The sequence below is a fragment of the Chelonoidis abingdonii genome, chromosome 17 (assembly GCF_003597395.2).
Source record: "Chelonoidis abingdonii isolate Lonesome George chromosome 17, CheloAbing_2.0, whole genome shotgun sequence".
Taxonomy (NCBI): Eukaryota; Metazoa; Chordata; order Testudines; family Testudinidae; genus Chelonoidis; species Chelonoidis abingdonii.
Window position 1 is genome coordinate 15,431,378 of NC_133785.1, and position 27,950 is coordinate 15,459,327.

Here is a 27,950-nt window from a genome sequence, read left to right on the forward strand (position 1 = left end):
GGGGGGGGGGGGGGGGGGCGGGACGACAAAACCAAAAAGCTAATTTTATTAGGGGGTGGATGGGGAAGTCATTCAATCCTGACTTCAGCCATCAAAAGCTCAGTTGTCAACAATATTAACACAACCTGGGTTTCGGGAGGTTTGTTTTGTTTGTTTTTTTAAAAAGGAAGGTAGGGGGTAGGTCAGGGAACATTTTTCTATACATATCATGTGTTGCTTAGGACTTAAATCTAAGCCAGAGAAGGTATTTTAATACAGTTCAGGAAGCACACAGCCCCAGAACCACCGGTTGAATGTATGGTTCCTATACAGAATAGGCCATCTCAAGTTTTTCGTTGCAACCAAGTACTAATTATAACTATAGACATGCAGTTCCAGACCATATTGTCTATATTACTATGCCTAAAAAGATAAACACACAAGTATTAGTTCTTTATAACCATCACCACATCCTATAATATGTGCACATTGTTTAGATTTTAATGGCATTCATTAAGCTTATTTCTGGTCTCTCTCTTCAAGGAGCTCAGGAAGGAAAGTACAATTACTAGGTCCCTACCAAATTCACAGTCATGAAGGAGAAAAAAAAAAAAACCACACACCCTGCACCATGAAATCTGGTCTTGTGTGTACTTTTACCCTATACCATACAGATTTCATGAGGGAGACTAGTGTTTTGCAAACTGGGGAGCATCCCGACCCAAAATGGGGTTGTGAAGATCACGAAGTTATGGGGAGGGGGTGAGGGATCATGGTATTGCCACCCTTACTTCTGCACTGCCTTCAGAGCTGGGTGGCCAGAGTGTGGCGGTGCCTGGCAAAGGGCCCAGCTCTGATGGTAGTGCAGACAGGTGGCAATATCGCAACCCCCTACCCCCCCTACCCCCATTAACCTGGTGACCCCACACAATCCCCTTTTGGTCAGCACTCCTACAGTTATAACACCATTAAATTTCAGATTTAAATACGTGAAATCATGAAATTTTTTATTTTTAAAATCCTATGACCATGACATTGACCAAAATGGACTCTGATTTTGGTAGGGCTCTAACAATAACCTGGATTAGAAAAATACTTGGACCTGTTTATACTGGTCATTTTCCAGTTTTTGTGATGTTAACTGCATACAGTTGTGGAAAACTAATTTATAGCATCCTTATGCCATATAGGAACTATGCTCAAAGGTTTGTGGTATTTTGTTTGAAGTACAAAAAAGATTTCACTACACTTACACAGAAGCTAGACCAGTATTATAAGAATTTTTTTTATATATAAAAAAATGAGACTTTAATGTTTGAAATCAGATATGGGCATCTAGACTGGTGCTATGACTTGTTTTCAATGCCAAGACACCATTAGTCAATTTCCATATAGGACTCTCAGTAAGCAAGCAATACATCAATTCATTCAAATTATCAGATTAAATTTGCAGCCCCCCCCCTTTTTTTATTTTTTTAAAGACTGTTTGAACTTGCAACTACATCAGGAAAATAATCTTGCTTTCTTGAGGAACACTGTCTTCACCCAACACTTCAGGTTTCCAGGAATACAAAGCATTTTCCTTCTTATCCAATTAGTAAAAATAGCATGATGATATTGCTCTTTAGGAATGAAGCGTTTCTGCCACCAAGATATGAAACGTACCATTTTCTTGATGTCACGATTTCCTGGTGCAAGATCATCAAGACAGACATGCACTGATAAAATGGGACATCACAATGGTTAATATAAGCCTTGAGATTGTATTATTGTAGCATCTTTGCTCCAGAAGGTTCGTAAACAGTTTACGGGTTCAGGGAATCACTTAATCCCCTAGGGTGAAAACGGTCAATGGTGAACAGCATGCAACCACCCTTTCCAAAAGTTTAGGAAGAATAATGGAAAAATACATATCTAATGAACTGTCAGACAATACAGATCAGCAAAAAACCATCCTCATGTGAACCAGAGTTTGGCTAACAACCCAACACTTGCAAGTGCCATGGAATCTTTAAATGACAAGTAAGCAAGACCTATATCTTGCATCTAGACAAAGAAGGAAGAAGTGGCACCCTAACAAGTGCTTTAGTACCTTCCTGAACTGGCATGTCCCTATATTTAAGCATAGGAGCAGCAGTGGGACTACACTCAAGCACATATTTAACTTCCTTTCTGAAGTCGGAGGCATAATGCTGATGAGTTAATCCAACAGGGAGTCCAAAGGATGACTGGTACCAACACTATTGTGCACTTGCCCTTCCCTGTCACAACTGGGTGAAAGGCATCTCAAAGCAATGGCCAGGCTCAAGCTGGCCAGCTTGCAAGATTTGGCTCTCTTTTTAAAAAAAACAAACAAAAACTAAATAAACCCACACACACGAGATGGTAGTAGGACAGTAAGCTACATGGTTCTTAACAAGACAGGAAACTGTACTATTATAATTAGTGCCATGTGACTAGATGCCATAAAATAGACCAAATACTCAAGCCAAAATAAATTTAATGTTTCCTACTTATAAATATATTTAAGGTCATATTCCCTGAATTGTCCCTATAGAAAAGGTTGAGCAAATAAATTAAAAAAAAATTAAAAATCCTGCCATTTAATGAAATTTTATAGAAGTTCCTCCCAGGAGTTAGAGTCTAAAAGAATTAATAGAAAGAGCCTCATTATATAATCCCCCAGTTAGCTCCATCTGCTTTGTTCAGTTCACGTTAAAGCATTTTCTGTAACTCTCTAGATGGTAGGCTTAGTCTTGATATCATGCTTTCATTTGTTTCTAGTCATCGTTCAAGGGACACCTATTCCTGCTTCAGAAACCAAAGAAGCTGGTAGACCAAGGATTCACCCGTTTTCTGATTTTGCAAATTCCATGCAGTTTTAAAATTGTCTCACAGTTATTTTTTTAAAAAAGTCCAAAGTATAGGTTTTAGTGTCTTTTTTAAAATGTAATGGAAAAGAAAATGCACTTGACTTGCACTGATACAGTGCTATCATCATGGAGGAGCGCAAAGAACTGTTATAGGTCATATATTATAGGGATCAGTTTCCCACAACTAAAAAAAGTCACCTTGTGGGTGGAATACAGCAGCCATTCTGCACCAGAAATGCTACAACATAATTTTAGACAAGAGACCAAGAATAACTTAGAAGAATTGGTGGGGACGGGAGAAGCAATGTTGCCTAGTGTTACCAAGTTTGGAATTTGGGCAGGGCAGCAATATCAACATCCCTACCTTTCCAAGGAGAATCATGTCATCTTTATCAGCCATTTAGTGCTTGGTGAAAGAATGGGGTGATCTTGGTTTCAGGATACATCCAGAAGATCAAAGTGCAAGCAGTGCATTATCACTCTGGCATTAAACTGGGGTACTGGTGTAGTTCTGATTTAATACCACAACTTCCCAATTCATCATTAACACTTCCTGCAACACTCAAGTTCTCTCTGGAAGCCTTCCATCCAATTACTGATCTGGCCCAATTTTTTTATGGCTTCTGATGTGCCATGATATCATCATGGCTTATTATATTATGGTATTGTTACGGTAACAGCCAAACACCCATAACAATAAACCAGCATATGTATATGATGGAATGGAAAGAAATGTTTCAAGTGTCCAAAAGTTTAACTAGCAAGTATTATTAAAAACAGACCTCTTTGGACAATATTTTAAAGAAGAAATTATGATACACCAAAAGATGTATCCATAAGAACATGCCAAATAAAATCTTGATGTTAGCAAGTCAGTTGGAACCAGTAAGATCAGATTAGTTTTCCCCTCCATCCCAAAGAAAGTGATAGAAGTCATAAACGCAAGCTATTTAAAATGCTTGACTGGTCAGAACATATACTGCAGAAAACAATCCTGCACAGGCAGGTGAAATACTAGATGACCGAGAAGGCGTTTTCCAGACCTAGTTTATATATTTCAGGTTTCTCCAAATTCACAAACCAAGTGCTAGACAGGTACTTTAAAAAAAAAAAAATAGAAAAAAAAAATCAATGTGATGCACTGAATGCCTCTGAGATTTGGTTCTATAACTTTGTAGTTAAAACAATCTCACTTCGTCTTGGGACATCTGAAACAAGAGGAGCCATTTTTTAAATCCAGGCATTTTTCTAATCAGATGACCCTCAAGGAGGACAAGACATTACTTTAAGTCAGTGGTTCCCAAACTGGGATGTGTGAACCCCTGGTAGTTCGCGAAATGTTACAGGGGGTTCTTGGGAAAAAGTTTCCCTAATGGCAGACAGAGCTGTCCCTAGGGACTCCCAGCAGCACAGGGCCAACAGCCTAGAGCCCCTGGACTTCCAAGAGCTAAACAGATCAAAGCAAGCGTATCTACCACACTGAAGAGAGATTTAAACTTCAAGACTTCTTACAATAAATGGGAAGGGAGATGGATTTTTTTTCCTGTTTTTAAAATTAAATAGGCAGCTAGAATTGTTTTTAAATTATAAAAAACAAGCTTAAACTTTGTTAACGCGTTGTTTGCCTGGACTGCTCAAGACCTGAATGCTTGTGTAGGAGGAACTCTTGAGTTGGCTTCTTAAATACCTTCATGCTGTTTCACATCTGATACTTGATGAACTATAGAGGCCTTATCTTATAACAGGCTTATTCAAAGTGATACAAGCTATGAAACTGAGATCCTGGAAGTCTGTTTCCATTTTCACAATGTAATAAAATACAGTAATGATAAATAATTAATAGTGTGTAATAAGCATGTCAAACAAATTTTGTATTTCTAAGATCACTGCTTTTATAAATTATACCTCAGGTAAAGAAGAAAATCCCTGGACATTCGTTTTAGGTGGAGGTTCATAAGACTTTTGACATTTTAGTGAAAGGGGGTCACAGGTTGTTAAAGTTTGGGAACCACAGCTTTAAGTCAATCACCTCCTTTTACATTAGCCTCTGCTAGCTTCATATCCACTTTTGTATTTCTGAGAGAATCACTGCCATTTTTAAAATGGGAAGGAGAAATGGGATAATCAAACAAACCTACCTTCACTTCCTCCTTACAGAACAAAATTTTAAAAAGTTACAAAAGTTAAACAACCTCTTTGAAAGATGAAAAACCCTGTATCTAAATGTTTTGCAATAGTAACTGTGGTGTTATTGAGCCCTGTTCCACTACTGGGGAAGGGCAAGAAAGGACAATTGGGGGGGGGGGGGGCAAAGTAAGTAAATCTTCTTGGCAAATTAACAAAATAAAAGCAAACAGAAATAAACACAGTCTCCCAGAAAATGAGAGAAAGCCCTGGTTTCAGAAGTTCCATTAAAAAAATAGGCGCCTCAAAAAAGTAGCATTTCCAGCATGAGACACATGAATGTGGGATGCACACTTCTCTCCTGCAAAGAGATGGAGACACATGCAAGCTTTCAATGGGTAAGGAAAGAAGGGCCATCTTCTCTGCATGTGTCTCTGAAGCAGAAATGTATAACGTGTTTACCAGCTCAATCTAAATATGGACGCACTTGTCTCCTTCAGAGAGGGAAGAAGGGGGAAGATAGAAAAAGAATAATCTTCTCTCTATGTCCGTGTGCATGTCCCACAGAGAACCATCTTCTGTGTCTGTCTGTGCATCTCAGAAGTGGGGCTGAGATAAACCGTTTCCAAGCCCACCCTGATCAAATCCAGCCTTTTCCATTTTTAAGCTACCATCTCAAATTCAAGCTTTTTCCTTACACAAAAAGGAGACTTTAAAATGCCTAACACTAAAAACCTCATCCCCAGAAGCCTCTCTAATCGGAGCCATGCCACAGCCTCCTCCACACCCGCAGGATTTTGCATGCAGCTGTGAGAAGTGTATAAAGAGCCTCCCTACTGAGTAAGATGAAGAGGGGGTGAGGGAGAGAAGAAGGGGGGAGGAAGGGAACAACCTTTCTTTTCTCTGCTCTTCCTGGGGATCTGAAAATTCCTCCTAATAGGCAGATCTTCAGGGGGCTTGGGGAGAGGGGGAGGACCCCCCAACACGTCGCTGGTTTGTTGTGGCTGCTGCTGCTCATGTGCCGTGGAGACGCTGTTCTTCCGCTGGCTACTGCTGAGATTTGGGGGGGCCTGGTCTTCTGCAGCAGCCACCAGCAGCACCTCCTCAGCCGTAGCATCAGAGCGGCCGCCATTTTGTGTGCCGTCCTCAGCTGCTGCTGCGCTGCTACTCTCCACAGCGAGGCCCCTGTCGTTCTTCTCCATCCGCTGAAGCTGCTCCAGCTCTATCTCGCCACCGCCAGTAACCCCAGCATCCGCCATTGAACTCTAAGGCAAGGAAACAACCGAGCACTAAGAACTGCTTTTTCTGTCTTCTTCTCCCACGGAGCCACCCCTTCCTAAGCGCCATGCACCACCCGCCCGTAGCCTCTACCGCGCTGCGCCGCTCTACCACTCCAGGCGCTCACTTTATGGCAACAACTCCGCTCCTCCTTCCCCCAACATGGCGGCGGCGGCGCCGCAGCTGGGAAAGGGGCGTGGCCAGCGTCCGGCCAGCGGCGACCAATCAATGCGTAGGACAGGTTATAAATACAGGAGGAGGGCGGTGCCGTGCAAGTGGCGCAGCAAAGCGAGAACATAGCAAAGCGGGAAGAATGGCAGGGCATCTCGTTTGGCGCGCCTCCTCCTCAAGTCCGTCCCTCCCACTCCTAGACTCTTTGTGGTGGCTGGTTCCCATCTCTATTTTACATCTACTCGCTATTTGGCCCTGGCAGCAAAATAAGGGAGAGTTCATGCAAATCTTGGTGGTTTTTTCTGTCAGGCAGCACAGCAGCCACAAAAGGGTGGCTTAGCACCATTGACCGTTGTTGCACTGCCCAGGCAGTTGAAGCACCCGGGATGGGTCGCACTCATGTTGTGAGAGGGAGTGTTTGTACCATGTAGTGTCAACAAGCCTTTATACCAACTCTTGATGCTGTGCTGCCCCGGTGGAAGTGGGGATAATCTGTAGAACCAACGGCTGCCTGTCCTACGTCTTCTCCAAGCATTCTTCATCCCTAAAGATACCGCTCAGCCTTTGGTAATCGCCAGAACCAGAGCAGAAGGCCAGGAAGCAGTTTCCTGCCCTCTTTAGCATTTTGGACAAAAAAAGAAAGTGGCAACATAAGCCATCCATCTTCTGGGAGTGGGAATGGAGAAGACGACACAGGTGTAATAGCCTGCTCCGTTGAGAAACAGGAACAGAGAAGAAGGTATCAGTCTGATCCCCACCCTTTTTCATGATTGGGAACAGAGATGAAAGCGTGGGCCTAGTTTCCAACCTTATTTCTGCAGAATAGGAGAAAAAGATGGAAGTCTAGTTCCCCACTCTGCCTCTCGAAGTGGCATTGAGAATTCATGGGTCGTTATCCCTGCTTCAGTGTCTACAAGGTAAAGATGGGATTTGTGGGTTTAAGGTCTCATCCAAAGATCTCCTACACCGTGCACTGAATGGAATTCAGTTTCTTTTTCAGAAAGATAAGGACTGATTCGGTGCTGTTGGGGTTTTAAATGTGTGGTTCCTGCGTAGCTTGGTAATTTGGGCATCCCATCTAGCAATGTGCTTGTATCTGAACATTTATCATTCTTCGGTAACTAGTACTAATAACAAAAACTGAAAATAAGAGCTACTGTGAGGAGTTTGTCACCAATTTTATGCTGACTACTGGATATTTCACTTAAGGAGTGTATTCTTAAATTGTTACATTCACTATTGCATCATTTAGAAATGTCACTCATTTCGTCCCAGTATTTAGATTCCACACAAATTTGTCTGCTCAATTCTGTTTAAATAACTTGCATCAGAAATAATTAATCATGAAACTGAGATTATAGATTTTTACACCAAGAGAATTAATCCTACATCATCAGCATCTGCAAACAATGTATTCTACCACCTACAGTTCATTGAGATTTTCCTGGTGGACAGTGACCTAGGCTTGGTAATAACACTTCTGTATTCTCCTGACAACACTACAGCAATGGAGTCTACCTACGGACCCTTATCAACCCTCTGGAAACTCTCAAGTACAGAATGCAGCAGCACGTCTCAGCAACAAGGTCTGCAATGAGTAAATCAAACCTGTCCACTCTTCACTATACTTATTTCCCATAGAATATCATGTCAGATTCAAGGTCTCAATCCTTACTTTCAAGATATTGAACACTGTTACCCTAAAGGTCACTTAAAGCTTTAGGATGAGGACTGTTCAGCAGCTTCAGATCTCTGCCACAATGGAATTGTTTACCACAAGAACAAAGCGTGTTTATCCAGGAGGCAGCTTTCTCACATGCCTATCCCAGAAAGGAATAAACTCAGAATCTAAATCCCATACTCCCATTGAACTTACTGTCTTCTGATCCAAGTGCAAAATCCACGTTGGTCTTACCTTGCAATATAAACATACAGCACAGTGTACTGGTACAAATAATTTAAAACAGAATAGTTCATAATTGTTTCCCTCTGGGAAGAAGATGAGAGAAAGAAAGAACCATACATGGTAAATATTTGTTACTTAATGCACTTTTGTAAGGTGCATAGGTACTGCAATACGGAAGGCAGTGTAACGTCTTGAATAAATAGAATAATCATTTAAAATTTTCTGCATGAATAATTTTCGGTCTCCTTCATATTGGGTCCCATATTTGTGCCTTGGAAAGTTGAAAAGTATGCTGTGTGGCATTTTCAGAACCTGCCCTCTCTTCAGAATGTGGGCCCTTGCTCCAGGAATAGTTCTAAGAAGGCAGCTCTGGCTATGGTAAACAGCTTTAGACATGAAAGAAATACACTGTAGGAGATTGAAGATATTTCTTTGCCTGAATCCTTTAAATACTTTAAAAAGTAAGACAAAATTATTTCCTGCATAACATTTGTGAACTGAGAAGCATTTCAGCATGGTAGCATGGTTTGAGTTCTTTGCTGCTGCTTCACTTTTGTTTGTTCTTCATAAAATTTCTTCAACTGTGCTAGCTGCTTCAGTGGAGAATGTGGGGTAAGTACATTTATTTTTGTTGTATTTCTCTTGTTCTGAACAGTTTGCTATCCAGCCTTCAGAGAAAAAGATGCCAGAAAATTTTATTCAGTTACCGCAGAGAGGAATAGCCCATTTTCTATGGTCTGCTACTAGTGTTTTTGGGTGAGGAAGTTTTGAGTTAGCAGTTCACAAATTTGGTTTGTTGTGACACCTCATGCTCTGTTGTGGAATTGGAAACTGCACAGGAAACACCTAATCATGCAGACTTGCACAGTTACTTAACTTTACATATTTTGAAGTCAATGGAACTGTTCACAAATATGTAAAGTTAAGTGTGTGTGTAACTCTTTGTAAGATCAGAGCTAAGAGGAGTTATTTTTACATGAAGAATATTGAAGTGATGATTGGTACCTCTGCTACATTACTTGTACTAGAAACTTCAAGTGAGGTTTATCAAGAAATACTGCGAATTGTGAGTAACCAACCACTTTAAAAACAAAACAGAATAGGAAATAAAGTCATCCATTTCTGTGTACATCTAATGTATACTTCAGGAAATACTCCAGCCCACTGTTCGAATTCTTTCAGCTGGATCTAGAAAAAGATTCAGTTTAAATGTAAGAATTTTAAAATTTAGGTTTATGGCAAAACTAAGCTAGTTGCTGGACATTTTTTTTTCCTATAACAAAACTGTTGCTATAACTATTCTTTCCTCCTTTAAAAATATTTTAAGCATTTGTTTCTGTTATAAACCAGAGAAAATAAAAGATGCAAGAATATGAAAATACTATAAGATGACTCAATATTAAAAAAAAAAAAATCATGTTGTTCCTTCAACAGTGTTGGTCATATGATTGCGAAGAAGTTTTAGAATTCCTCCATAGAAAATCTGAGCATCTTCAGCCTACGCCATGGAATTTTTAGAAGTAGTAGCTTGGAAATGTTGTTACAAAGATTAATGATTTTATGCCCCTGTGGCTAAGCAAATACACCACATATAGACTAGTTAGGAAGACAGTAAAAAAGGTCACTAAAATGTCTCATACAGAAACTCTTAATGAACAAAACATCATATATGACCAGGAGGAGAAAGACAAATTGTTCAAGGCAAGAAAATCCACATCATCTAGGTACCAGGGAGTACTGGTGTTTGGAAGAATTATTTGGTACTACTGAGGCTAAATAAACACAAAAGAGAAATTGGTTTGCATGGAAATGTGCTAACCAGGGAATCAAAGGAATAAGGTGCTGTAGCATGGAGCGTGGGGATACCTATAATTGATATTTTGTCTGATTATAGAGATAAAAGAATTTTAAGCAATTGTAAAAAAGGATAGTTAGAGTTACTCTACAAAGTTAGGTCGACATTAGTCCACTTTTGTTGACTTAGTTATGCATGTGTCTACACTTATATTTGTCTTCTGCCGACTTATGTGGCCCGTTACAGAGATACAGTAACAGCACCTCCCTGAGTGGCACAGAGCCATAGCCAACCTAGTGAGATCAATGCAGTGCAAATATACACACTGCATTAGTTGTGCCAACCTTAACAGTGCTCCAGTACCTGTCTGACAATGCCTCTGTCCTCGTGACAGTGACTGTTCTGGTCACAGTTTTGAATTCCCCAGCCCAAGGGTCCCAGAGATTGGAATCTCCCCAACACCTTTTAAACCCCTCCATGTTTTTGAAATGCCTTTTCCTGATTGCCCACCTTGGTGAGCACACCTAGTAGCACACCTTTTTTGTGTGTATTCAGCTGACCATGCTGGCTCCACACACAGAGAAAGCTAGTAGATGTGGTCCTGCCTGAGGTAGGGAAGAAGTATTGGATCTCCTTGGCCTGAAGAGAGACGACTGTGCAAGCACGGATATGGATCACCCATAGAAACATGGACATCTGTGGGCAGACTGCACAAGGGATGCTGGCAAAGGGGCATGACAGAGATCAGTAGCAATGTCCCATGAAAGTGAAGGAACTACCCCGGGCATATCACAAAGCAAGGAGGGCAAAAAACACATTTTGTGCTGCCCACAGACCTGCCACTTTTACAAGACATTGCATGCCACATTTGGTAGTGACCCAATCTAAACCCTGCAGTCAACTGGGCACCTCAGAGAAGCCTGAGATGGAGATCCCGGCCATGAACCATGAGGAGGAAACAGGAGCAGGAGAGATCCAGCAGGGCACTCAAACTGTGCCATGAGCTAGGAACTGTTTGAAACTCTGCAGCAGTCTAGCCAGGTGAGCCACCGATGAAGGGGAAGAGAGCTTGGGCAACTGCATATATGCATTATTTCTTGCCATTTTTTTCCTTTTCCTTTCCCTCATACCTCATCTCCCTCATCCCACCTCACTATCCTTGTTCTCCATTGAAAAATGGCTCCAGCCTATTAACAAATTAAGGCACAGAGATCGAATTTTCATTGCTGTACTGCTATAATGTTAGAAAACAAAAAGTTAGGGAATTCATTCTAAAAACGATGGTAAGGCAGTCTGGTTACACAGTACAGTTACACAGTCCATGTCACATCCATGTCTTGTGCTCAGGTAGAGGTAGATCAGATAAAGTTAGGATTGGCATCTGCTTTTAATATTTTTGGCTTATTGGGCTAGCTGATGGGGAGTACTGTGTTTTTCAGAATAGGGATGTGTCTCATTGTCTTGAGAGATCTCAGTGAAACTTGAGAGATACACTTTCAATCTTCTCCCAAAGATTCCTAGTTACAACAGCCTTGTTTCTTCTATTGCAATAGGACATGATTGTGCTGAGCTCTGCAGCTCCATGCTTGTGTTAGAGTGAAGATGTGTGCCAAGAAGTGCCACACAGGACTGTGATAGTTTTGAAAAAGACATAAAAATTATGGGTTGTAAAAAGTATTATGGGATGTAGAGAGTGGCATAGTAGGAACTTGACCCCTAGCTCCCAGAACTTCCTGGATGATTTGTTATGATCCCACAAAGTTCTGTGAAAATGTCTCAAAAAACATTGCACTGGATGACAGAGCAGGCGTACCTACCTGGGATGCACTGCACTTTACATTGGTGATATGATAGAAGCTGTCCTGGTTAGTGTACACAGTACCGATGCAAGCAGCCAAGTGTTCAAATACCGACTGATATACAGACTTCAGCAGATGTATGCAACGTAACTTGTGTCAACCGAACTTTGTAGTGTAGACGTAGATGTTGTTGTCTACAAAGAAAATAAAATTGGATACGGCAACTATTTCCAGTCTTAATCCTAGCAATTCATCTATATTGGAAAGTGTTAATAGAATTTTTTTTACAAATGATAGAAAAGGAGAAAAAGTCTAATCTTTGTGCTCATGGAGGTGAGCTCATGACTTCCAAGGAAAATCAAAGCTTTGAATGTAATGCTGATGACTGATATTTCAAAGTGTTACATCTGAAGAAATGAATGTGTGAACTTACAAAATTTTAATATGCTTATTAATATTTGTTGGCTATTCCACAGTAAGTCTTGACTTTGGCAATTATAACATGCTTGCTGTGTAGGTAAAATGCATTTTTTATTGAGGCATCTTCATGCTCTCTTAGGGAGAAGCTGCAGTGTAGGGGGTGCACACAAGTCCACTCTTGAGCTAACTTTAATGATAAGCAGGAAAATTGGTATACAATAATTTTGTTTAGCTTTTTGTATATATAGAAATATCATTAGGGGGATCTTTAGTAATCATTCCAGTGAATGATAATTGAACAAGCAGTTTTTTCTTTCTGTTCTTGTAAGATGCATCAAACATTAAATCATGAGAAAAGGTTTTGGAATACAATGGAAAGATCCATTTGGCCTTCTACCGTTATGATATAGTCTATAAATTATTTCTGAGCAATGAAGAATATCAGTCAGATTTGGAATTGTTTCCCACTTTCTCAAATGTTTCTATTCTAAACTGAGCTTTAAGGAAAAGTAGTGATTTAGCTAGCTTAGCTAATTGTTTATTAAATAAGAAAGATATAATTTTTTTTGGAACAGTTTTGGAAATGCTTGTTATGTTTGAATATTTTTATAATGAATGGTATCTGTCAGAGATGCCACTTTACTTATACTTTTTAGTGGGAAGTACAGGTGGATGATGAAATTGTTTGAAATACAATGCACCTTAGCTTCTGAAAGCAAGAAAGAAATGGGAGTTTTTCAAACTTGTAAAATAAGCTTTGATACGCATTTGAAACTAAGGGTTAATTTAGCAGCAGTATAATATACATCAAACCTGAATGCTCTAGTCAGTTTATTGTATCTGTGGGTATGTCTTCACTACGAAATTGTCAATTTAATTGAAGTCAATTTTTTGGAAATCAATTTGATACTATCATTTCTGTGTGTCCCCAGTAAGCACATTAAGTCGGCGGTGTGCATCCACAGTGTTGACTTTTGGAGCGTTGCACTATTGTAGCTATCGCACAGTTCCCTCAGTCTCGGACCCCCATTGGAATTCTGGGTTGTGCTCCCAATGCCTGATAGGGCAAAAACATTGTCACGAGTGGTTCTGGGTACATGTCATCAGCCCACCCCTCTCCCCTTGGAAGCAAGAACAAAAAATCGTTTCTCGTCTTTTTTCCTGGGTTACCCGTGCAGACAACATACCATGGCAAGCATGGAGCTCACTCAGCTCACTGTCACCGTATGTCTCCTGGGTGCTGCTGACAGATGCAATACGGCAGTGCTACACAGCAGCAGCTCCTTGCCTTTGCAAGTTGGCAAAGACTTTCACCAGTCATACTGTACCGTCTGCTGCTGTCTCCTGGTTGCTCCTGGCCAGCCTCGGTGAGGTCAGTCGGGGGCGCCTGGACAAAAGTGGGAGTGACTCTAGGTCATTCCCTTCTTTAAGTTTTGTCTAATGGAGATTCAGTCCTGCCTGGAATATCAGGCAAGCCTACTAAAGAACCAGAGAGGCAAAGGACCGCTCCGAGTCAGAGCCCCAGACATCCCACAGAAATGATGAGCTGCATGTCATTCTAGGGGGTGCCCGTACAACTACCCCACCCGTTGCTTCCCTCCTCCCCCACCCCTCCCAGGCTATCTTGGCAGTTATCCCCCCATTTTTGTGATGAATTAATAAAGAATACATTAATTTTAGACAATGACTTTATTACCTCTGCGAGCAGAGATCAAAAGGGGGCAGGAAGGGTGGTTGGCTTACAGGGAAGTAAAGTGAACCACCATTCTGCACTTGCTCAACCTATAGTTGGATTGCTCCTTACTACTGTCCAGGCTTCATGAGCCATGGGAGCAAGGGATAGGCTAGGGTAGGTGCGACCATGCGGTCCTGCGGAGTGGGAGAGCAGCCTGAGGCAGAAGCCTCCAGCTGGCATGATATTCCAGGCAGGACTGAATCCTCATTACACAAATTTTAAAGAAGAGAATGACCTGAAGTCATTCCCATTTTTGTCCAGGCATCCCCGACCGACCTCACCGAGGCCAGCCAGGAGCACTCACAGGACGATGATGATAGCTACCAGTCATACTGCACCATCTGCTGTCTGCAAGACAAGGCAAGGGAAGGTGCTCTGTAGCACTGCAGTACTGCATCTGTCAGCAGCACCCAGGAGAAATAGGGTGACAGTGAAAAAAGGTGAGAAACGATTTTTTTGCTGTTGCTTTCACTGGGGAGGGGGCTGACTATCTGTACCCAGAACCACCCATGACAATGTTTTTGACCCATCAGGCATTGGGAGCTCAACCTAGAATTCAAATGGTTGGCGGAGACTGCGGGAACTGTGGGATAGCTACAGTCGTCAGTCACCCCTCCCTCACTGAGAGCAATGGCTAAGAATCATTTTGTGCCTTTTTTCCTCGCAGATGCCATAGCACGGCAAGCAGGGAACCCGCTCAGATCACCACGGCAGTTAAGAGCACTGTAAACAGCACGCACATTATATTGTAATGTATGCAACACCAGGATCTGCAAAGGCAGGCGAGGAGGCGACGGCAGGGTGGTCACAAGAGTGATGAAGACATGGACACAGACTTCTCTAAAAGTACGGGCCAGGCAATTTGTCCATCCTGGTGACAATGGGGCAGGCTCATGCCATGGAGCACTGATTTTGGGCCTGGGAAACAAGTACAGACTGGTGGGACCGCATAGTGTTGCAGGTCTGGGATGATTCACAGTGGCTGCGAAACTTTCGCATGCATACGGGAACTTTCATGGAACTTTGTGACTTGCTTTCTCCTGCCCTGAAGCACAAGAATACCAAGATCAGGGCAGCCCTCACAGTTCACAAGCGAGTGGCAATAGCCCTCTGGAAGCTTGCAACGCCAGACAGCTACCAGTCAGTCGAGAATCAATTTGGAGTGGGCAAATCTACTGTGGGGGCTGCTGTGATCCAAGTAGCCAAAGTGATTTTTGACCTACTGCTGTCAAGGGTAGTGACTCTGGGAAATGTGCAGGTCATAATGGATGGTGCTCCTGCAATGGGATTCCCTAACTGTGTTGGGGCGGTAGATGGAATGCATATCCCTATCTTGGGACCAGAACACCAGTACATAAACCGAAAGGGGTACTTTTCAATGGTGCTGCAAGCCCTGGTGGATCACAAGGGACGTTTCACCAACATCAATGTGGGATGGCCGGGAAAGGTGTATGACGCTCGCGTCTTTAGGAACTCTGGTCTGTCAACGGCTGGAGCAAGGGACTTATTTTCAAGACCAGAAAATAACAGTTGAGGATGTTGAAATGCCTATAGTTATCCTTGGGAATCCAGCCTACCCCTTGATGCCATGACTCATGAAGCCATACACAGGCATTCTGGACAGTAGTCAGGAGCTGTTCAACTATAGGCTGAGCAAGTGCAGAATGGTGGTAGAATGTGCCTTTGGACGTTTAAAATCTCTCTGGTGCAGTTTACTGACTCGATTAGACCTCAGCGAAACCAATATTCCCATTGTTATTACTGTTTGCTGTGCTCCACAACATCTGTGAGAGTAAGGAGGAGATGTTTATGGCAGGGTGGGAGGTTGAGGCAAATCACCTGGCCACTGATTACACGGAGCCAGACACCAGGCGATTAGAAGAGCACAGCAGTGCATGGTGTGCATCAGAGAAGCTTTGAAAACCAGTTTCATGACTCGCCAGGGGGCTATGGTGTGAAAGTTCTGTTTGATACTCCTTGATTAAAACGCACCCCCTTGGTTCACTCTACTTCCCTGTAAGCCAGCCGCCCTCCCCTCCCCCCTTTCATCACCGCTTACAGAGGCAATAAAGTCGTTGTTTAAAATTAATACATTCTTTATTACTTTGTCACACAAATGAGGGGATAACTGACAAGGTAGCCTGGGAGGAATGGTGGAGGTGGGAAGGACAAGGCCACGCTGCACTCCAAAACTTATTGAATGCCGGCTTTCTGTTGCTTGAGCAGTCCGCTGGAGTGGAGTGGTTGGGTGCCCGGAGGCCCCCCAACCATGTTCTTGGGTGTCTGGGTGAGGAGGCTGTGGAACTTGGGGAGGAAGGCAGTTGGTCACACAGGGGCTGCAGTGGTGGTCTGTGTTCCTCCTGCCGCCAGTCCTGCTCAACAATGCATTGGAGAATAAGAGTTTGATCCTTGAGTATTCTGAGCATTGCTTCATGCCGCCTTTCATCACACTGATGCCACATCTCCTGTCCTCACATTCATTTTGTGCTTTCCTGCACTCTAACATTGTCTGCCTCTACGCATTCTGCTGGGCTCTTTCAGTGTGGGACGACTGCATGTGCTCAGAGAACGTGTCATCAGAAGTGTTTTTTTCACCTTCTAATCTTCGCTAGCTGCTGGGATAGAGACAATACAGCAAGTATTGAAACATTTGCAGCTGCGGGAGGAAAAAAAAGGGAGAGTAGTATTTAAAAAGATACATTTTACAGAACAATGGTTACACTCTTCCACAGTGAACCAAGCTGTTAACATTACATAGCACGTGTGCTTTCTTTACAAGGTTGCATTTTGACTCTTATATTGAGGGCTTGCCGGTTGGAATTCCATGTTGGAATGGTTTCAAACAGCAGTGCCCTCATGTCTCATAACAAGCACCCATTTAAAAGGAGGGTCTGTGGTTTTCGGGTTAACGTGCAGGACAAACCCAACTAAAGTCCTCCACCCCACCCTGGGATGATTGCTTCGCCCCTCCCCCCGTCCCTGAGGCTCACAGCGGGGATGGTTTCTGTTCAGCCACAGGCCCACAGCCCAGCAGGAATGGCCAACTCTGAATGTCCCCTTAATAAAATTCCCTTATTTCAACCAGATGACCATGAATGATATCACTCTCCTGAGGATAACACAGAGAGATAAAGAACGGATGTTGCTTGAATGCCAGCAAACACTGGGATCATATGCTGCCATGCTTTGTTATGCAATGATTCCAGACTACGTGCTACTGGCCTGGCGTGGTAAAGTGTCCTTCCACGGTGGACAGAATAAGGCTGCCCTCCCCAGAAACCTTTTGCAAAGGTTTTGGAAGTACATCCAGGAGAGCTTCATTGAGATATCTCTGGAGGATTTCCACTCCATCCCCATACACGTTAACAGCCTTTTCCAGTAGCTGTACTGGCTGCGAATGCATCTCAAGTCTTCAGGGCAAATTAATCATTAAACACGCTTGCTTTTAAACCAGGTACAATATTTACAAAGGTACACTCACCAGAGGTGCCTTCACTGCCTTCAAGGTCCATGAGCCCACCTTGGGTAGGTTGGGAAGGTACTGGGTCCAGGGTGATAAACAGTTCCTGGCTGTCGGGGAAAATGTTTTCTCCACCTCTTTGCTGTGCACTAACTTCAACGTCGTCGTCCTCTTCCTTGTCCCATAAATCCACATCCCTACTGCATTAGAGTCCATTGACGGAGTCAAAACATAGGGGTGGGGTAATAGTAGAGGCACCCCTAGAATGGCATGCAGCTCATCACAGAAGCAGCATGTCTGGGGTTCTGCCCTGGAGCGGCCGTTTGCCTCTCTGGTTTTTTGGTAGGCTTGCCACAGCTCCTTAAGTTTCATGAAGCACTGCTGCAGGTCCCTGTTATAACCTCTCTCCTTCATGCCCTTTGAGGTTTTTTTTCAAATATTCCAGCATTTCGTCTTTTGGAACAGAGTTCTGATAGCACGGATTTGTCTCCCCATACAGCCTTGAGATCCAGTACCTCCCGTTAGGTCCATGTTGGAGCTCTTTTGCGATTCTGGGACTGCATGGTCACCTCTGCTGATGAGCTCTGCATGGTCACCTGTGCTGATCAGCGCGCGATGCTGGGCAAACAGGAAATGAAATTCAAAAGTTCGCGGGGCTTTTCCTGTCTATCTGGCCATTGCATTGGAGTTGAGAGTGCTGTCCAGAGCGGTCACAATGGAGCACTCTGGGATAGCTCCCGGAGGCCAATACCGTCGAATTGCCCCAAATTCGACTCAGCAAGGTTGATTTCAGTGCTAATTCCCTCATCGGGTAGGCATATTGAAATCGATTTTAAGAGCCCGTTAAGTCGACAAAAATGGCTTCATTGTGTGGACGGGTGCAGGGTTAAATAGATCTAACATTGCTAAATTCGACCTAAACTCGTAATGTAGACCAGGGCTATGTTAAAGTTCTCCTGGAACTTTCAAGTACAGCCGGCATTTAAAAACCAACTCTTCAAAATGTGTTAGTTTACATATTAGTAATTATGCTTACTTTATTTTTTTAATGAAAGTGAAGATTTCAAGTATGTAAGTCCACTTCCCCCTCTCCAACACAAATATACGTACTCCTGTCTGATTGCAAAGTTATGTTGCATTGTATTTTGTTCTTATCTTTTCTTGATTATTACTTGCTCTTAGGCCATGTCTAGACAGGAACACGAAAGTTAAAGCACGTAAGTTATAGCATGTTAGACCTGCATGTCTAATTCAGGAGGAAAGTAGCCTTAGTTTGTTGTAGCTTAATCCTCCTCTGAGGATGTTTACTTCTGAATGAGAGCATCCACACTGGGGTTTAGTGGGCTTTAATTTATGCGTATTAACTTCACACATTTCATGATTCACCTTAACTTTCTTGAGTGTCTCCATGTAGATAAGCCCTTACTTATCAAGCAGCAAAGAGTCCTGTTTCACCTTATAGACTAACAGATGTATTGGAGCATGAGCTTTTGTGAGTGAATACCCACTTTGTCGGATGCATTCACCCACGAAAGCTCATGCTCCAATATGTCTGTTAGTCTATAAGGTGCCACAGGACTCTCTGCTGCTTTCACAGATCCAGACTAACATGGCTACACCCCTGATACCTTACTTATCATTGGTTCCTGCATCAATCTTGAATGATGGAAGAAAGAAAAGACCACATGGATAATGGGACTGAAGACATGTATGTATGCCTTGGTGGTGAATCTCTGTCAGAATCTGAGGTTGAAAAAAATGCTGATGTGAATGTTTTTTGTAGAACCACTGTAATGGTTGGCATCTATCTAATGTGTCATTGTTTCCTCACTCATGTGGATCCAAAATTTTTAGTGCCTTTCAACATTCATTAGATTTTGTATAGATAATTTGGAGGAAATTCAGAAGAGGTTGTTGAAGGATTTGAGTTCAGTTGGGGGAGTGAGAAACCTACATCTGAGAAGCTGATGTACAGATAAAGATACTATTACTTTCCAGAGGGTTGGGAAAAGATTCTGGCATTTCAATTGAGAGCAGGAAGCAATGTGCAGCAAGGAAGGAAGTAAAGATAAGAGAGATTCTATAATGATTTGGTTGATGAGACAAAAATGCTATTCAAGTAAACATTTCTATAATTTCTTTTCTTGATATTTTGTGAACATATTACCAGTTATATTTTTCAAAAGAAATTACAAATAAAGTGGATAAAAATATGGTTGGTACTTTGTCTAGAAAAAACTCCTCAATGTCTTGATTCTACTGCTAATGCTTTTAAGATTTTCACCTTTACCATCTCTTTTGCAACTTCTCAGTTACAGAGCTGGTTGGGTCTGCAGAGAAAAATATGTAGAGCTGTGTATCACGGGCAGATTGATGGCACTGGAGCCTATACCATGTCACAGTTTCATCAAATGTTCTGATGTAAATGTTGAATGCAGAAAAAATGCCCTGGTGATAGGCACTATATGAAATCCTAAAACAGAGCTAAGTAGAGCATTGCTACCGTTAGCCTAAGTTTTTAAGGTCAGTAACAACCATTCTGGTATGTTAATAATTAAAAGGAAATCTAATAGTCAAATCTGTTTGCATTTTCAAAACAACTGAATTAGCCTGAGTTGTTATCTCAGCAGATGTCATAAGATAAGAAAGACCTGGCCAGTATGTAATAATTTATTTCCAGAAAAAAACCTTAATCCCATCCTAACTAAGTCTTGTCTGGAAATTTCCATAAATTTTGGAATAGGCTATGTAGGATGTTAATGCCACTGATGTTTTGTCCATTGTGGGTTTCTATGAGAACATGCTGTGTCCAGTAAATCTTAGTTGCACCTGAGGAATGGGGCCAATAATTGAATCAATTAATAAAATAAAATAGAATGAAGAGAAACTTCGTTGTGAAATGCTGTTGCCTACAGAAGAGGACATCCATAGATGCACGTGGCAGCTTTAGGTTGCCATTCTGGCTGGTCTGGCACTCTACTGGATATGTATTTCATGGTGCATAGATGTCACTACAGATGCCAAATGTAGATATAGATCCAACCATAAGTTAATGAATGTATGTCTGTCTGAAAAGAATGCGCTGCTCATTGCTGCAAACAAAAGTATTTTTTCCACAGCTAAGATCCAAAGAACATTTTGATGCTTGACCAATGGATACAGTTATTGGAACATTGGACTTAAAGTTAGGGAATATTTATTCAAAAGCACATTCATTTTGAGAGCATTTGCACAGCCATTGAAAAACCTTTTGTATATTTGGGAGCCATGCAGTCATGAAGAAAAAAAGTACTGTACAACTTAAGTGATCACGCAGCAAAAGTATCAATTCTGAAAGCAATATGTACAGAAAATAGTTGACCACCAATCAGTTGACAAATACAGTTGCACAATCCTTGAATTAAATAAGTAACTCTGTACAAATCAGACTGCTTACAGAGACTTCTCAATCACTTGATTAGGATTTTGCTTAGACTGTAAATGGGTGCTCGTTGTGAACCATATACTACTCTATTTACATGTAGACAGATAGATACATAAACATCTTTTGCCTGAAAGAAACCCATTTTTCACCTTTTCTGGTGACCAGCCCCAAGTCACAGAGCACAAGAACATAATTTGCAGAATACATATACAACTCCTTACATATTATCTGTATATACATTTTGCAATGATTGTGGGAACCAGTGTGACACAGGCTTTCGTTGGAGACATTATATGACATTATTTGGTGAATTAATATATAGATACCAGACTTAGAGGATCTCTGTAACCTTTATGCCCTGTGTGCGCTGCTGGTTGCCACCAAGAGGTCTCTGGGTCACATATGGGGCACCCATATGTGAAAGTTGCTACTTTCACAAACTATCCAAACAATAGAAGTTCACAGTTGATGGTTTCTGAGAGAAAGACATGCTAGTTTAGGAATGATTATGGGACACGTATTTATTTCTGTTTTGGATATTTAAGCCAAAAATCTTATCTTGGAAAGGTTAGGGGTTGTTTTTTTAAAATGGTAGTTGCATACGTTACAAAGCTTAAAATGTGGCAGTCTCTAGATGCAAGTTAAAAACTGTGTCCTAATCCCTCGTTGGTGGTTTTTGCTTCTTTCTTTAGGTCACCTATTTAAAATTCTTTCCAACAAAAATGATCTGGTCTTGTGGTACCCTCCAGTGGTTTACAAAAAGATAGGGTACTAATAATTAGTTTCTTCTTAGAAGTCTTTGGGGAGGTAGCCAAGTTTAAATAGGGTAATTAGTTTCTCTGGCTGTAATTTACATAAATTATGGAAACATGACATAACATATATTTATCTAATTGCAAAAGTATGTTGTTCAATTATCCAGATAAACTTTATACTGCATTTGTGGTTTCCATCCTGTGGTTAATTAGACTGTCTCCCTGAGAATTTGACTCACTTTCCCTGGAGATTTAAATGGGAGCCAGGAAGATGTTAGAAAGGAATCAATATTTTATAAAAGACTCATTTTATTGGTATCACAACATGAAAATGGAAATTCTATACACGAAGATGAGAACTTGGATATCCAAATTGCTAAAGTAGTACTACTTGGAATTTAATTCTGTGATAATCAATTCTTATTTCTGAGATCATGCATCTTTGTGTAACTAGATTATGAATGCTTCTAAAAGCACAATTGCAGGAGAGCAGTTAAAATGCTTCTCTTGTAGGGTGCATTTTCACTGCAGAGAAAGCGTCAGGGCAGAGTTATATTGTGATTGACACCCAGGTCTGAGCACACATGGGTTACCCTAGCCCAGGTGTGAGAAAACACTTGAAAAGTCCTACCCAAATTACTGTGTCCTCACTGGAGGTGTAGTCACTCATGTATGTTGCTAGGACTTCTGGGGGCATATCCCATGATTTTTTTGTGTTGCAATATTTGAGCCACTCTGACTCTTTCCCACTCAGTTGTGGGAAAACGTGTCTGTCTGTCTGGACACCCACTGAGAATTGTGGGAAGACACTGGAGAACTATCAGCCTGAATCCTCACTGCAAAATGGGTGGATTACCAGCCCAAGTGAAAACGGAACTAGTCTCTAACCCGGTCATGCCAGTTAGCCCACATTGGAAAATCCCCTTATCTCAGGTGAGAAGATTTTGTGTTTGGATAGAAGTGGGGTATGGAGCAACACGTGAGTAAGAGCCTGGGCTAATTCTCCAGTGAAGACAAACCCAGATGCAACATTTACCTGCTGGAGAAATGTAACTGTCACTTCCATTATTGTATAGTTTTTTTTCTTCCACGCAGAAGTGAAGTCTACAACTACATTTCATTGGATCTTCCCCTTCAGGACATTTGGGTTGTTTTTAAAGAGTACTCTGATTTCACTCCTGCCGCTGACTCCTGTAACTGTACATTTAAAAACAAAACAAAGTACTTTGGATCAAGGGAAAATTTTTCCTTCATAGATTTCCTATCTTCAGTTAATTTCTTTTGGAGTAGAGGAGGGAAGGTGAAACAGGTGGGAGTTCTTGTTTTTGCATTGTGGATAGCTAACATTTTCAGAAATGTTGATACTGCATATTATTTTTCTTTTCAGAATGTTGACAATGGAGACCTATCCCCTTAGTGGAGTCAAATGTTTCTGTGTTGTAAAATGTCCATCACCAACAGACTGATAGACTATGGGCCAAACACTCTGCTGACATAACTTCATTGATGTCAGTGAAATTACTCCAGCAGAGAATTTGTCCCCAAGACAATAGATATAGGAGCTGCTAAGTCATTTTAAGCTATTTAAGTCTGGGGGAATGCCTCAGCTTGCTCCTGGCTTACCAGAAAGTTCCCACAACACAAATGTTGATGTCTGAAGGGAAGTGAAGGTCTCATCCAAGATCCTGCTATCTCCAGGGTAGATTCCTTGTCCCTTATAGATATAACTGCATCCATCAATAATATCTTGGACTTTATGATTGTCATAACTAGATAGGTAAGGTAAGGGTTAAGTTTCTTTTACCTGGAAAGGGTAACCAAACACCTGACCAGAGGACCAATCAGAGAGACTGGATTTTAAATCAGGCGGGATTTGTATAACCAGGGTCTTTTTTTTTTTCTCGGCTGTGAGTAAACAGGTTTTCTCCTAACTCCTTCTATTTTAAATATTATACCAAAAGTCGTGAGTACAAAGGAACCCCAAGCAATTCGGCTTGAGGAATTTGGGTTGTACAAATAGATGTGGATGGCTGTGTCTTGTTGTTTTCTCGGCTGTGAGTTAACAAGCTTCCTCCTAACTGCATCTTATCTCAAGTGTCTCCTACACATCTGTGAGTACAAAGAAACCCCCAGCAATTCGGCTAGAGGAGCTGTGGGTGTATTTACATGTATGTGGATTGGTTGGACTGGTTTAATCGGGCTATCTTTTAAATCAGACTGTTTTCTTCATATTTTCTTATAAGCAAGAGCGTATGAGTTCTTAATGCAGGATTATTGTTTTGTATTTTCTTTCTTTTTTTTCTATAAAGTTTCTTTTTAAACCTGGTGAAGTTTTTTTCTACGTGAGGCAGAGGGGGAGGGAAACGCCCAAACCGGTGCCTCATCTCCCTATTGTCCCAAGGGCGGGAAAGGCTATAGGTCAAAGGAGGGGAATTTCTTGTGTGAGCTGACTAGGTCAATACTAGCCTCGGGAAGCTAGATTGCTTCTCCGGTTGATTCAAGGAGGCGAAGTGTAGATTGCACCGGCTAACCAGGAAAGGGGGGGAAGCGGGAGAGAGAGAGAGAGACCCAGGCTCTGGTCTTTGGGGGGTCCCCAAAGGAAGAGTTGGGGACACCAGAGAGAGGAAAGGGGAGTCAGGCTCTCTCAATTAAATACCTGACCTGGTGGCAGCGAGAATATCCAAGCTGGTAGTGAGCTTGAGGGAGTTTCAGGTAAGCCCCAGACTTTTGGCGCCAAAAGTCCAGGTTTGGACAGGACCAGGCTGTGGACCGCTAAAGTTCAGGTCTGGGACTGGGCTAGATTACCACATGAGTGCAAGCTGGGATGTCAAAATCCAAAACAGTAGCTACCTTATTAATTTTTTTTTCCTGGCTAGGCATTGCAGGCAGAGAGAATTGGGTTTTAAAGCAGACAGAGAATTTTTTTTCCCCTGCCTGTTTCAGCAGTTCGCATTTTAGTAGGCTCATTCACACAGCCATTAAGACTAGGGGGGGTAAACAATAGCATTCCCGTTGAGGTGCTTGCTAGCAATCACACACAGTAGCGTGAGGAAGAGATTGGTTTTACAGTGCCAGAGAGAGAACAAGTTTCTGCTGCTTTTAGCAGCTTGCACATTTTTTTTAAGTCATTAAAGAGACCATTACAGATCTTTTGTTAAACAATTGGAACTTAAGTACCCAGCCAGCAACGCACAAGGTGAATACAGTAGCTTTGTTTGTTCAATTGCCTATCCAACCAGAGCTAGAACAAGTCAAAGCAGTTGCTAGCAATTCAGGAGCAGAAGCCAGCAATTCAGCCAACAAACACCAGAGGGCACTCCAACACAAGAAGAAGTAACCATGAGTTCAAAAAAGAGCAGAAAAAGGAAAGGCCCGGCAACAAGCCCTAGAGGACGAAAATGAACATAGAAGACAGCTGGAACTAATTAAGACCTAACAAGAAGCCCAAGAGCAGCACACAAAGAGAACAGAAGCCAAAAACGCAGATCACGAACGACACTTCGAGACATTGAGGCAGCCTTCCGACGACAGTGCAACTACAGGAGAGGCCCACAAGCAGGTCTAGAGATGGAGCTGGCTAGGCAAAAGCTCTTAACCACTCCTAACCTCCGACACCACTTGTGGTAACACCACCGGAAATTTTCCAACTACAAAGCAGGTGCGGACACAGACAACCTGTCTGTGCACCAGACAACCCTGACTGAGGTAGTGCCCGGATCCCATGTCAACGCTAACCAGCCACAGCACTCCAGTCCCGGCCCGGAACTGGAACAGCAAATCGCAGCACAAAGCATGCCCCACCATCTTCAACCCAATGCAGAAGGGACCAACGAGCCTCAACTGAAAAGCAACAACAAACCATACCAAGAGGGTCAGGCAGAGCCTGATATACCACCGGATGCACAGCGGACAGCTACACCAGCTACAGAAACCCCAACGCCAGAAGGGACAAACGAGCCTAAACTGCAGAAGCAAAAACAACCATACCAAAGAGGCTCAGGCAGAGCCTGAAATACCACAGGTGCACCAGCGGACAGCGGTATACACCAGCTACAGAAACAAGCCATCATTACTCTTCTTCAGAGGACCAAGCTAAGTCCAGTCTGAGGAAGAACTGAAGTCCCAGCTTCAAGGAAAAGTTCCCGAATGGAGGAGCAGATGACAGCCTTCAGACAGCTGGGCGGCGGCACGGAGCACCCACCGCCTCTCAGCTCTTCTGACGATCCGGTTGTTATAGACCAAGGACTTTTATACAGAAAACTCTTCCGGTGGACGCCAGGAAAAATGGCAGCCGCACCAACGGTTGGTGGTTTCAACTAAGTACAGGGGAAGTCTTAAGCTTAGCCATGATCTTCCAGTGGTCATGCTGGGGTGAAAAAACCAAACACAGAGTTGTAAGAAATCCTTCTCACTGGGAGGGGGATGGGCAAGGAAGTTGCCCGTATGTCCAGTCTTGTGAGGTGGCCAACAGTGCAAAGCCTCAAGATCTGGTCCTGACCTCTACAGCCCACTCCCCATAATCGAGGTCCATTCAGCAAGAAGCTGGAAATATTCTGGGTCCTTTCCAAAGAACACCAGGAAAAGCAGTACGGACTGACTTTCGTGACTTTGCTACCCGATGGCCAGACGCAGTTGCTCTAGCACAACACCAGGCTAAGCAGTGTGCAGCCTAACAGACATTTTCACAGGATCGGGGGCCTTCCGATACTGGTCAGTCAGTGAAAGGAATGCTATGCATTGTGTACGCCCTGGAAAAGCTCAGCCCATGACGTTTGGAACCGACGGTTCCAGCTATTAACCTACCATAGCTGCGCTTAAAGTGACTTTTTGAAGATTGTGAAGCCTTGTGATTTGCATGCTTTTATGTCTATGTGCATGTGTGTATTCCTCTGTTTAGTTTAAAGTTTTAGAGTAGAAATCACTCCAGTGAAACTTTCTACTGTCGGGATTTGGGGGCGTGTCATAACTGATAGGTACGGTAAGGGTTAAGTTTCTTTTACCTGGAAAGGGTAACCAAACACCTGACCAGAGACCAATCAAGAGAACTGGATTGTTAAAGTCAGGGGGGAATTTGTATACCAGGGATCTTTTGTGTTTCTCGGCTTGAGTAAACATAGTGTTCTCCTAACTCCTTCTTATTTAAATAATTATACCAAAGTCTGTGAGTACAAAGAACCCCAAAGCAATCGCTATGAGGAACTTTGGGTTGTACAAATAGATTGGATGTGCTGTCTTTTGTGTTTTCTCGGACTGTGAGTTAACAAGCTTCCTCCTAAACTGCATCTTATCTCCAAGTGTCTCCTACACATCTGTGAGTAAAAGAAACCCCAGCAATTTCGGCTATAGGAGCTGTGGTTGTATTTACATGTATGTGGATTGGTTGGACTGGTTTAATCGGGCTATCTTTTAATCAGACTGTTTTTCATATTTCTTATAAAGCAAGAGCCTGTTATTGAGTTTCTTAAATGCAGGATATTGTTTTGTATTTTCTTTCTTTATTTTTCTATAAAGTTTTCTTTTTAAACCTGGTGAAAGTTTTTTCTAGGAGGCAGAAGGGGAGGGAAACGCCCAACTCGGTGCCTCATCTCCCTTTGTCCAAGGCGGAAGGCTATAGGTCAAAGGGAGGTGGCGAATTTCTGTGTGTACTGACTAGTCAACCTAGCCTCGGGAAGCTAGATTGCTTTCATCCGGTTGATTTCAAGGAGCGAAGTGTAGCATTGCAGCGGCTAACCAGAAAGGGGGGGGAAGCTGGGAGAGAGAGAGAGAGAGACCAGGGCTCTGGGTCTCTTGGGGGTCCCCAAAAGGAAGATGGGGACACCAGAGAGAGAAGGGGGAGGTCATGCTTCTCTAATAAATACCTGACTGTGGCAGCGAGAATATCCAAGCTGGTAGTGAGCTTGAGGGAGTTTCAGGTAAGCCCCCAGACTTTTGGACGCAAAAGTCCAGGTTTGGGACAGGACCAGGCTGTGGACGCTAAAGTTCAGGTCTGGGACTGGGAGGCTAGATTACCACAATGATAAAGTACATATTGGTTACATCCTAATTTATTCTGCCTGAATACTTTAGTATGCAGCTTGCTCTTTCACTCTATTGTGTGGGTTGATGGTGAAAGATATTATAGCCAGATCTGGTATAAAAAGGTGCACAGTAGTATCTGCCTAATATGACTAAAAATAAGATCAAAAGGTTTTTGTCTTTTCACTTCAAAAATTATTGCATGCACATAGTTGT

At 42.4% G+C, this 27,950-nt stretch overlaps 1 protein-coding gene across 11 annotated transcripts in view; it reads right to left on the reverse strand.

Annotated features, from left to right (window-relative positions):
* The window catches only part of TASOR (transcription activation suppressor), a 58,286-nt gene extending 51,851 nt beyond the window's left edge, over window positions 1-6,435 (reverse strand). For 9 of the 11 annotated variants that reach the window (XM_075073074.1, XM_075073073.1, XM_075073071.1 and 6 more), the window contains exon 1: window positions 5,869-6,407. In XM_075073074.1, coding sequence (XP_074929175.1) covers window positions 5,869-6,235 — 367 coding nt within the window. In that variant the 5' untranslated portion in view covers window positions 6,236-6,407. Of the gene's footprint in view, window positions 1-5,868 lie in introns of all 11 variants that reach the window. The other 2 variants (XM_032798817.2, XM_032798821.2) reach the window with 1 other exon arrangement.
* Window positions 6,436-27,950: the final 21,515 nt, after the last annotated feature.